The 12,882-nt window shown below is 39.1% G+C and overlaps 2 protein-coding genes across 2 annotated transcripts; both read left to right on the plus strand.

Moving 5' to 3' along the window:
* Positions 1–1,830: 1,830 nt before the first annotated feature.
* LOC120545475 (olfactory receptor 142-like) lies at positions 1,831–2,760 on the plus strand. The gene has a single exon (XM_039779826.1). The coding sequence runs from the start codon at positions 1,831–1,833 to the stop codon at positions 2,758–2,760; it is 930 nt and encodes a 309-aa protein (XP_039635760.1).
* A 4,439-nt stretch (positions 2,761–7,199) lies between these two features.
* Positions 7,200–12,882, plus strand: LOC120545480 (olfactory receptor 4D1-like). Its single transcript, XM_039779839.1, has 4 exons — positions 7,200–8,128; positions 12,208–12,450; positions 12,497–12,632; positions 12,760–12,882. The coding sequence occupies exons 1-4, from the start codon at positions 7,200–7,202 to the stop codon at positions 12,880–12,882; spliced, it is 1,431 nt and encodes a 476-aa protein (XP_039635773.1).

The raw sequence follows: 12,882 nt of genomic DNA on the forward strand, positions 1-12,882 counted from the left end.
CTTCAGACTCTCCAGTATGGCTACAACACATGTAACGTTAAGTTATAACTTATTCGTCAGTGGTTAAACTGTGCTGCTGTTAGCTAAGGTTAGCTTGCTAGAATGTTACAAAACGATACAAATATGGTATGTCATGATGTCATCATGGCAGCCTGTGCTGCTTCTTGTTCTGTGTGTTTTTTGTTTGTTTTTCACTCATGTTCTCCCTTCTGTGCTGATTGCTGTGGGCGTGGCTTAGCTGGCAGGTGGCTCCAGGTGAAGCTCATTCCCTAATCAACCTCCTGCAGTATTTAAGGCTGGCTCTGTGATCCACTCGTCGCCAGATTGTACAGTCAACTAGTGTGCCTGCCTGCTTGCTCCACACACCTGCTTCTCTCTCTCTCTCTCTCTCTCTCTCTCTCTCTCAGTAAGGATTGGACTCAATTGTTTGTTGGACTCTGGAGGAGGCCTACCACATGGTCATCACAATCACGTCACGGGGCACGCTCTGGAGAGCACACAGCACCCACCACTCGCCACTGGATTCCCTCGACTCAACTTCCCCTTTTTTTTGCCACCAGCACATTTATTGTATATACTTCACGCATTAAATAATTTAATCTTACTTTTTGTGTTGGTCATCTGCTTTTGGGTCCCACCTTCTGTGTCGTTCCATAACATGGTATACGTTACCAAAATCATTACCGACTGCAAAATTAACCAAATAAACATACGTGCTCATGTTATACAAGTATAGCAAAAAGACTCATGTTTAACTTACATTTCAATTTTATTTATATTATCAAATCATAACGAGTTCTCTCAAGACACTTTACAGATAGAGTAGGTCTAAACCACACTCTATAATTTACAAAGACCCAACAACAATCCAGTAATTCCCCAAGAGCAAGCATTTAGTGCGACAGTGGCGATGGAAAAACTTCAGGTGGTGAGGAAAATTTCCTTTTAGGGAGAAACCTTGGACAGACCCAGGCTCTTGGTAGGCGGTGTCTGACGGTGCTGGTTGGGGATGTGATGAACAGTGGCAATAATAGTCAAAATAAAGATAATGGAACTATGACTAGAAATAGTAGTTGTAGTAGTTCATGGCGTAGCAGGGCACTGCAGGGCGTAGCAGGACATAGCAAGATGTAGTAGGGAGTTCTCCACTTCCCCACCCATACTTGAAATGTTCTATATGCATTTCGAAAGTTTACTTTTTTGCGGACATTGATCAAACATAATCTCTAAAAATATCAATTATCACGGCCGATATATCAGGGGGAAACTACTTTAAAGTTTCTTTTCCGATACTGATATCGGTATTGGAACAACTCTAATAGAAACCATTTTTTTCTCTTTATGTTTCTGTTGTTTGAAATGCCTTTTACAAAGTTTACTTTTTGCTGACATTGACCAAACAGAATCTTTCAATGGGACCTTTTCATAATGAGGTCATTCTGCTGCTGTGGGTGTCCTCCTCTGGATCGAAAAGGATAAAAGAAGTCACAACGAAGTTTCAGCTCAGTTAGGATGGATTCAGTCTGACTACAGTGGGTGTAAGCTCAAATTTACACAATGTCACAGATGTTTTATTAATAATTTGTAACCTGAATATTATGTTGAACTAAATGGTACATTTGGGGGTGTTTGTTAAAACTGTTTCCATGATAATGAATCTGTTTAGTATTACTTCACTGACTTATGTTCATATGTGCTTGGTGTTTAAGTTACACATTGTGCCAACCTAGTCCACATTTAAACTAGTTAACATATAGTTTTACAAATGTAGAACAAAAGTTAACAATTATTTGTTGGTGTGTCTAATTGTTATAAACCAAGGTGAGGACCATGATAAACTCTACACAGGTTTCATATTTCATACTTGCTGCCTATTTTGACACCGGGGGTTTTAAATACTTACTTTTCTTGCTTATTTTGTCTTTATATGTTTTCATAGTTTGGGCCAATGTTTTGCTGATTGTGGTTATCTGTATGAACAGAAGCTTACATGAACCTATGTACCTTTTTCTGTGCAGCCTGTTTGTAAATGAACTGTATGGTAGTACAGGGTTGTTTCCATTCCTTCTTGTTCAGATCCTCTCTGACATTCACACTGTTTCTGCTCCCTTCTGTTTCCTGCAGATATTTTGTGCACACTCTTATGGAGCTGTTGAATATTTAAACTTAGCCATCATGTCTTATGACAGATACCTTGCCATCTGTTATCCTCTACAATATAACACTCGTATGACATCTAAAAAGATAGCCGTGCTTATTGCTGTAACATGGTTATATCCTTGTTTTGCAATGGTTGTTTTGCTGTCTTTGCGTTCTCCTTTACAGCTGTGTGGGAACGTCATTAACAAAGTTTACTGTGATACACACTCTGTTGTGAAGCTGTCCTGCTCTGACTCAAATGCAATCAACATGTATGGACTCATTGCCACTTTTAGTACAATCTCTGTTTCTTTACTGTTAATCCTTTACACTTACATGAGCATTCTTAAAGTGTGTTTTTCTGGTTCTAAGCAGACCAGACAGAAAGCTCTTAGTACCTGCACACCTCACCTCGCTTCCCTCTTGAACTTTTCTTTTGGAGCTTGCTTTGAAGTATTACAGAGCAGGTTTGATATGAGCAGTTTACCCAATATGTTGCGCATTTTTCTGTCATTGTATTTTCTTACATGTCCGCCACTTTTCAACCCTGTACTGTACGGCCTGCAAATGTCTAAAATCCGTGTCATATGCAAAAGTCTCATATCAAAAGCAGCCTATTAATAAAAAGTAGTAAAACAGGTTTTCTTGTTTGAAAAAATTTTATCAGACTGTTCTATTGTAGAACTGTGCACTGTGTATAATGTGACAAATAAAGTTTACTAAGCTTTTCTACCTGCTTTTACTCTGTCAATACAGGAACAAAACATCCACAATACTCTTAATCTTACGTTTATAGAAATTTTAGTGTGCACCATGTCATGTCAGAATAAGCTTTTCTAAGGTATTTACTATCGGACATGAAATCAAATTTACAGTTAACACCTAACTTAATATTTTTATTTTTTATTTATATATATATATATATCTTTATAATATATACATACATACATACATACATACATATACCTATCTACTTGCCTATCTCAGACCGTTAATAATTCAGTCAAGGACTTTGGATTCGCACGACTACTCATGTCAGCACATATACATTTGTACTAATGTTTGCATAAATCACAAGCGTGTGACCTAAGCTATTATAATGTATGGTGCTTCAAAGCTTTCTCGATTAGTTGTCAACTATTAAATTAATCTCCAACTTTTTTGATCATCTATTAATCGGTTTGAGCCATTTTTTTGTGAAAAAAAGTCAAACTTATCTGTTGTCAGCTTGTTAAATGTGAATATTTTCTAGTTTCTTCTCTCTTCTGTGACAGTAAACAGTAAAAATATATTTGAGTTATGGACAAAACAAGACATTTCAGGATGTCATATTTGGCTAGGAAAACACTAAATAATCCACAGATTAATCAACTATGAAAATAATTGTTAGTTGCAGCCCTAGTTCAGAGATATTTAGCTGTAACTTTTTAGAAGCATATTTCCAGCTTGACTGTTATAAGAACCGTAATGGACCCTGCCAGTGGTTCGGTTGGTCATGTTGGTAGTTGATATTATTGATAATGGGCACTTGAATCCACAAATGTGAAGAACATCTGCACAAGAATGTGCTAAGCATGTACACAAATGCTGCAGGGTAGACCAGTCATGTTTAATGCTGTATTCACACCAAACGGAGTATAAAATATTTGTTTGATGCGACCACATTCATAGTCAACGCTTGAATAGATGCAAATTCACTTTTTTTTAAATGGGGTATTGAATCCTCCGAAGTATCCTGAACTAAACTGTAAAAGTCTTCCCAAAAGTCTTTCCAAAGTGTCCTAAATTATTCCTTAAGTATGCCCTTTTGTCCGATGGATACATAGGACACATTTTGACATTTCCCGTGCACCTGTATTAAAAAGTTTGAAATAGTAATAGAGAAGAGAAGGGGTGCTGTGTCTGTAGTAATACACACTCCCCCACCATTCTAGGCAAACGCTGCAACTCCTCACTCCCTAACTAAAGGCTTTATGAAAGAGGAGAGTTTTAAGTTTACTCATAAATGTGGTGACCGTGTCTGCCCCCCGAACCCAGACTGGGAGCTGGTTCCACAGGAGAGGAGCCTGGTAGCTGAAGGCTCTGGCTCCCATTCTACTTTTAGAGACTCTAGGAACCACAAGTAACTCTGCATTCTGAGAGCGCAGTGCTCTAGTGGGACAATAAGGTACTATGGGCATTTTAAGATATGATGGTGCCTGACCATTAAGAGCTTTGTAGGTCAGTGGAAGGATTTTAAATTCAATCCTGGATTTTACAGGAAGCCAATATAGAGAAGCTAATACAGGAGACATATGATCTATTTTCAGCTGGAGAGTCTTAAGGGACATATTTGGCCTGGAAGTATCAAATGCATGGACTAGTTTTTCAGCATCATTTTGTGACAGGATGTGCCTAATTTTGGCTATGTTACCCAGGTGAAAAACAGCTGTTCTTGAGACTTGTTTTAACTGGGCATTAAAGGATATATCCTGATCAGAAATAACTCCAAGATTTCTGACAGTTGTCAATGCCATCCAGAGTAGCTATATCTATGTTTAGGGCCCAGCACAATAACCTCGGTTTTGTCTGAGTTTAACATCAGGAAATTGTAGGTCATCCAGGATTTTGTGTCCTGTAGGCCCGGGACACATTAACCCGATTATCGGCCGTGGGACAGTCTGGTGAGGTCAGTGACTCAAATCTGTTCAGTGTGTCCCGTGCCGTCGTCCGTCTGGGGGGCTGTCGGCGTTCATTTTGGCCGACCTGACATGTTCAGTCGGCGGCAGGGAAATCGGGACTCACCCGGAAATGACGAGCGCAATGAGCGTGACTAGAGTCTCTCAAAATCTGATGAAAATCTTTTAAACAGACCTTTGTTGATCTGAAATGAAGACAGATTCAGCAACTGCATGGCCTATTTCTCACTTAAAATGTTTTCAGAAACATGTTTCAGTGAACTATTTTAGTAAAATATGAGATTGTATTCTGAATGAGCCGCCATGACAGTCTGGTTCTCAATATCCGGAGAAAACAAACCCATGTGACGCGTTCATCCAATCAGCTGCCGGTTTTCATTTCTTGGGCAACATTACAGATTAGCGCCGCCTGCTGTTATGGAGATGTATTACGTCTCGCTCTCCTCTCGTCTTTTTGGTCTGTTCTGTGGCAGTTTTTTGGACCTCGGGGACGCGACTGATCATATCGACGGGGTTTTCTGTCAACGGTCGGCCATCAGCTATATGTGTCCCGGCCTTAGTGCATGCTTGAAGTTTAACTAACTGACTAGTTTTGTCTGGCTTGATTGATAGGTATAATTTGGTATCATCAAAAACTATCAAACTATTGTTATGTAGAAAGTTACATACAGTAACTGATTAGTGACTACCTTCTCAAGGACCTTGGAGAGAAAGGGGAGATTAGATATAGTTCTATAGTTAGCTTAAGCCCTATTCGCACAGGATAAGTATTACCTGGTGACCTCCAGTCATTTGTAATAATTGCGGAGGTTGTCTGTGATCTTAATCCCGTGCGAATCGGTCATGTCTGTAATTTGTAAAGTAATAATTCCCCCGCAAATTATCTACCATATTTCGCCGAAAACGGAGGTCCTGTGATAATATTAGTGCCGTGCGAATCGGCATCTCTGATTTGTCCAGGATTTGGTGGGGCTTTTTTGTTTTTTCAAGGTACCTATTTCCTTCTTTTGCGCCATTTTATCCATTTTCGCGAAGAATGGAGGGTGCGTTGGAGTGTTTTGACAGTGTTTTGGGTGCTGGGTCATGTCACTATACATCATATACAATTTGCAGAAAGAGAAAGATGAAAACCACCACAAGTGCGAAGACAAAAGAATGATTAGATGGCGATGGATGACATGTATAGCAGCATGCGGTAAGTATATTTTTATGTTTGTATCATACATCTAGAGATAACGACAAGACATCTCCAAGCAATAGCTTATCAAAAATAATGCACAACTCGCGAGGGGCCTACTTCATAATTAGAGGTTAATGTTACAAATAAATCAAGCGCAAAGCTTGAGCTAATAGATTTTAACTTGGTGAAATGTTTAGTTTTATCCATCTAACCGGACCCTGCTTGACACCACCTGGAGAAAAAGTGAGAGAAAGAAAAGGAGAGGTCGAATTTCGGACGATGACGGACTACCCGGTTGAGATTGTGTGCGTGTGTGCGTGTGTGTGGCGTTTGTCCTCGAGATCTGACCACACACAAACAAAGCGTAGCAGAGCTACCCACACCCATGTTTCTACTGTTGCTTAATGTCAGTAAATTCAAGTAAAATCACAGGCTTCGCTTATCCCGTTCGAATGCGCCAGATGAAAATCAGACGTGGGGGGGGAATTTATAATTCACACGAGGTCCCTAGATAATACTTATCCCGTGCGAATAAGGCTTTAGACCACAGGATCAAGAGTGTGTTTTTTCAGAAGAGGTTTAATTACAGCTACTTTAAATGACTGTGGTATATGATCTGTTAAAAAAGACATATTGATCATATCTAGTAATGTAGTGTTAACCATGGGCTTCTTTAAGTAGCATTGTTGGGATGGGGTCTAAAAGACTAGACTTTTACAGTTTGGGTCAGGACATTTGAGATGATTAAACAACCCTATTTGAAAAAAAGCAAACTTGCGTCTATTGATGTCTTTTTATTGACTTTGAATGTAATCGGACAACACGAAAAATGCATTTGGTGTGAACACAGTGTTAGACACGATCAGTCTACCCCGCAGCATTTGTGTGCATGTGTCTAATAATCTATGATACTCATTGCTCTAACAATTAAACAATGAACTAACACTAACAAAACTAGTCTTTAAATTTTAATTAGAAATCAGTAGAAAATCGAGGTGTCATTTGATTATGACGTCGGACTGCTCTCTGCTGTGTGCGTCCCCCTGACTTGAAAAGGATAAAAGGAGAATCTGTGTCTCTGCTCAGTTGGGAGGGGCTCACAGTGTGACTATAGCAGGTGAGCGGATCAACGTTAGATTTATCCAATGTCTCAACCTGTGTTATACTGTCGTGTGTGTGTATATACTATTGATGAGATCATGATGATAAACTCTACACAGGTTTCATATTTCAAACTTGCTGCCTACTTTGACACCGGGGTTTTCAAATATTTACTTTTCCTGATTATTATGTGTTTTTATGCTGTAATTATTTGTGCCAATGTTTTGCTGATTGTGGTTATCTGTATGAACAGAAGCTTACATGAACCTATGTACCTTTTTCTGTGCAGCCTGTTTGTAAATGAACTGTATGGTAGTACAGGGTTGTTTCCATTCCTTCTGGTTCAGATCCTCTCTGACATTCACACTGTTTCTGCTCCATTCTGTTTCCTGCAGATTTTCTGTTTGTACTCTTATGGAGGTGTAGAACTTTGGACCTTAGCCGTCATGTCTTATGACAGATATCTTGCTATCTGTTATCCTCTACAATATCACACTCGTATGACATCTAAAAAGATTGCCATGCTTATTGCTCTAACATGGTTGTACTCTTTTCTTGTCCATATTTTGATAGTGTCTGGTCTGACTGCTCCTTTACAGCTGTGTGGAAACATTATTAACAAAGTTTACTGTGACAACTATTATGTTGTCAAACTGGCCTGCTCTGACACAACAGCCAATAACATTTTTGGACTTGTTCACATGTTTACAGTAATCTTTGGTCTAATAATCTTAATTCTTTTCTCTTACATGAGCATTCTTAAAGTGTGTTTATCTGGTTCCAAACAGACCAGACAGAAAGCTCTCAGTACCTGCACACCTCACCTTTTTTCCCTGCTGAATTTTTCTTGTGGAGCTTTCTTTGAAATAGTACAGAGCAGGTTTAATATGAACTATTTACCCAATATTTTGCGCATTTTTCTGTCATTGTACTGGCTAACATGCCAACCACTCATCAACCCTTTACTGTATGGACTGCAAATGTCCAAAATACGCATTGTATGTAGACGTCTGCTCTTTGGGGGGAAAAGGTAACTACAAATGTTATCTGACAACTAAGAGCCTTGCTCGTCATGAATAACAAGAAATACATTCATTAAATGAGTTACCTTTGTATCTATATAATGTGACAACCTGAAACTGCGTGTTTTAATAAAACACAGATTAAAAGGTTGTTTTGAATCATTAAGCGAAAGGTTTTCTTTAAATCACCAAAATGAGATTCATGTACTGTTCTTCGTTTGGATTTTTGTAATTATTTTTTAGCAAGTGTATTGTTATCAGACTCCTGTTGCCACTTTCCTCCTGTGTTCTGCAGATATTTAAATCAGCTCTTTTCCATTCACTCTTTGCCCGTTTGTCAAAGCTACCATTGTAGTGGAAGTTTCCTTTGCAGCAGGGGGGGAGTTTAGAGTTTAGTAAATTGAAACAAATAAGACAGACTGAGACTAAACACCAAGTTGGGTTTTTGTATTTTATTATAAAAGATATATTTGGAAATAGGAGCAACATGATTTCACAAAAGGCCGCAGCCCAGTGTGGAGTCAGTTTCTCCAATGAGTGAACAGAACACCAGGCTTATATGCATCTTCAGAGTGACAACACACACACACACACACACACACACACACAACCACACACACACACACACACACACACACACACACACACTTGGATTATTATGACGCTACAGTTCTTACAGGCAATCTGATACACATGAAGACAATCAGAAAAAACACAAGAGACATCTTGGAGACATTTCACCTCCTCCTCCCTGTACGACTTTTTTTAGGGTGACCTTGTAGCCCCTATCTGTTCAGACAAACAGTGCTCACATTATGTGAATCAAAATCTGCATGTGGGAAATGAGATCAACTCTTTCAGCATTTGTGAGAGAAGTGAAGTACGAATTAAACATAAAAATATAAGGAATTAGGCTTAAATGTAATTTACCCATTACATTCCACCCTTTTGATTACATCCTAATCACAATACACAAATTACTTTTATGATTACATATATTTTTGCAAATAGCGTCTTCCGTGTTCTTCCATTGTCAGAGGTTCGTCCACTAGCACTTGACAAATCGTTGGAAACAATCTTTACCATTGTTTCGTGTGTGTGTGTGTGTGTGTGTGTGTGTGTGTGTGTGTGTGTGTGTGTGTGTGTGTGTGTGTGTGTGGTCCCCTTCTTGGCTGTTTTGAGCCTCTGTAAGAAAGAAGCATTTAAACACACTGCTTTTCAAAGTTTGATCTATGTCATCATTGATTCAAAAATATTGCTACATTGGGGTTAGTCAATTAAACAAGGTTCATACAGATAGTTATAGTGGACAAATAAGTACTGATTCCAAACTGTAAACATTTTCTGTTACCACCAATATTCCATTAAAAATATGTACTTAAGGTACAAAAAATCTGCAATATAGAAAAGTCCTCACATTTTTTGAAACTGGAAATGATCAAAGCAGTTTTCTGTCAATCAACTAATTGATTGAAACAACTAATCATTTCAGCTGGACTTGTAGGCCTATATATTTGTCGGGCAGTTTGATTAAAATAAAACATTATATTTCATAAACATAACACAAATGTTTTGTGTACAAAAAATCCTAATTCTTTTTAACCCAAATATGTCAGATAACAATAACATCTGTAAGCATTTGACAAAATTCTGATACTAACTTTTTTGTCTTTTGAAATCCAAATGTGTTATTCCTAAAAATGACATAATTTGTCTTTGAAATCAAAAACCAACTGTTTGTTCATCACCTATATGACATAAGAAAGATTTTATTTAGCCCACACTGGGGAAATTCCCTCCAATAAAAGCAAGAAGTATGTCAAATATAATTGACTCCTGACAGAAAGTAACTGTTAAATTTAACTCCTATACAATCCATCACTAGGAAACCTATTATCCTAATTCAAAAGTACATTTAGCTCTCTGGTACCAGCAGGAACTGGCCTGAAAGTCAAATTCTTGTTTTTTCTAAATTTTTAGGCATTTGAGTCAATTCCAGTTTTTTATGTTTGTGTGCTGAAAGCTCAGAGACAGAAGGTCTTGTGGCAGACTCCTCCTCGCTGGACACGCCTGCTGTAACCTGAGCCAGTCTCTCATAGACTGGCATCCAGTGACCTTCTCTCTAAAGCTCTGGTTTCCTCTAAGCTTTTCCTGACTGAATTGTTATCCCTTCTATTTATAAAGTATACTAGTATATTATATATAATTATCTTTATGGTATAAAAGTATTATGTTTTACTGTTTATAAGAGTTATCTTTAACTTATATTATATTTTACTTTTCGTGTAAACATATAGATATGAGAGTAAATATTAAATGAATGTGTATACCATTGTCTCAGTACATTACTCATAATGTACATCATTAAACAGTCACATCAACATTAAACATTTTCATTTAGATATTTAGTCTTAATCATATCTCCAAGTTGTTGATACATTTAATCATCATGGTTTCAAACCCCATCTCAGCACTAAAGCCTTACACAACTTACACAGGTCTCAGGAAAAATGCAGCAACTGCAAAAGACTAAAAAAATACAAATTAAGGTATTCCTCTTTTCAAACCAGGTTTCTAGGAAGTCTTTGAATGGATCATTTATGCCTGTATTTACCCAAAAATAGTTTACGGATGTTTATGTCAGACTTTACCTAAAGCAAAAGATATTTTTATCAACTTTTCATCAATCCAATTCAAATTCACAGTGAAATGTACTTTAAACATTTCCTGACACACCAACTGAATACTTATCTTAAAAGTAAGTACTTCTATTTATTTTCTCCTAATAGTGTGTATTTTCAGAATGTGAGTCTGTGTGCTACTTAACTTCACAGTGCGTCAGATGTGTCAGAGCAGAACGGTCTCTCGCCCCCCCCCCCTCCTTCTCTCAGTCCGTCTGCTGCTGGTCCGTACCTCCAGACAGTTTTTACCGGTCCTGCAGCTGGAGGGGGAGCAAGATGGACCCGACTGACACAAATGAGGCGCTGTGTGGCACAAAACAGAACTCCAACAAGCATTATTTGTTCTTTTATTAATATTATCACTTGGAGTGAATATCAATAATTATAAAACCGCATTTCTTTCCCTTATGCCGGTTTGACTCTATAAAATCCATAAAAATTGTGCTGAAAAGGAAACACTGGTTTTGTAACTATTCTCTTTTAGATTACTTTAATTAGGTTATGTTTCTGCAAATAGTGAAAGTCAATCAAAAACAAAACTAAATTTTCTTGAGTAGTTTTTAAATTTCAAAAAATTGTGTGAACACCCTATTTATTAAACACCTTATTTATTATTGCTACTATATCCCTTCTATTTGAGGCATGACAAGCTCATGACTCAAAAACGCAGCACATATAAATGATCTGTTTATTGGTTTAGCCATTAACACTGTCCTGTGTTACACAGCCAAACCTCTATAAAAGCAACAAAAAGTTCAATGAATCATTTCTTTAAAAGAAAATGTTTTCAACATCAACTTAATAATTTAGTTTTAACCTATTTGTACGGAGCCCCGGAGGTGACATGGAGAAAAAAAAAAAAAAAAAAAAACGAAGGAAAAAAAAAAAAAAAAAAATACATGTACTGGTGGCAAACACTAACTCGAGATCTCGACTTTGAAAGTCGAGATCTCGACTTTGAAAGTCGAGATCTCGAGTTTGCGACGGAGAAAAAAAAAAGTTATGAAAAAAAAAAAAATTATGAAAAAAAAAAAAAAAAAAAACGGAGAAAAAAATAAAATAAACACGCACTGGGGACAAACACTAACTCGAGATCTCGAGTTTCAAAGTCGAGATTCGAGTTTCAAAGTCGAGATCTCGACTTTGCGACGGAGAAAAAATTAATTATGAAAAAAAAAAAAAAAAAAAAAAAAAAAAAAAAAAAAACGAAGGAGAAAAAAATAAAATAAACACGTACTGGGGACAAACACTAACTCGAGATCTCGACTTTCAAAGTGAACAAAATGATCCAGTCCAGAAGTCAGCGGGAGGCGGAGATTTCCGGCCGGGGGCAGCGTATCCTCCCCGGGGAGGAACACAGCGTCGCCTCGTTGCTGCAGCGGTCCCCTGGTCATGTTTTGCGCCAGCTACTCGGCCTGGGGCTCCAGCTGCGTGGTGTCGGTTTGGGCTCCAGGGAAGCAGGCAGTACGCTCCAGATCCTGCAGCCACAGAACGGACTCTGCTGCCCTTTGGCAACTGTGTTCCCGGGGGGAAGAGCGGGCCGCCCAAGCGTTTTGTTCGCTGCTACGCCGGGTCCCTGCTGATCCAGATGGGACCGTCAAAGACACAGTGGTGATCGGGAGGATCTTCCACGTAGTCCAGGACGACCTGTACGTCGATTTCGGCGGAAAGTTCCATTGCCTTTGCCGGTGGCAGGCGGACGGAGAGGAGCTATTGCTGCTCTCCGCCGGTGGCAGGCGGACGAAGGGGAGCTATTGCTGCTACTGCTGCCCCGCACCGCAATAGCTCCTCTCCGTCCGTGGAAGATCCTCCCGATCACCACTGTGTCTTTGTCCGGTCCCATCTGGATTAGCAGGGACCGGCGCAGCAGCGAGGCAAAGCTGCCGGCGGCAGCGTCTCTTCCCTCGGGCAAGAACACAGCTGCCCCCCGGGGCAGCAGAGTCCGTTTGCGGCTGCAGGATCTGGAGCTCACTGCCTGCTTCCTGGCAGCCAAAACCGACAACAAGAAGCTAGAGCCCCAGGCCGTACTGCTGGGCCGGCTGGAAGGAAGGGAAGCCCGGCAGAACCAGTACCAGGATTGA

The sequence above is a fragment of the Perca fluviatilis genome, chromosome 2, assembly GCF_010015445.1.
Source record: "Perca fluviatilis chromosome 2, GENO_Pfluv_1.0, whole genome shotgun sequence".
Taxonomy (NCBI): domain Eukaryota; kingdom Metazoa; phylum Chordata; class Actinopteri; order Perciformes; family Percidae; genus Perca; species Perca fluviatilis.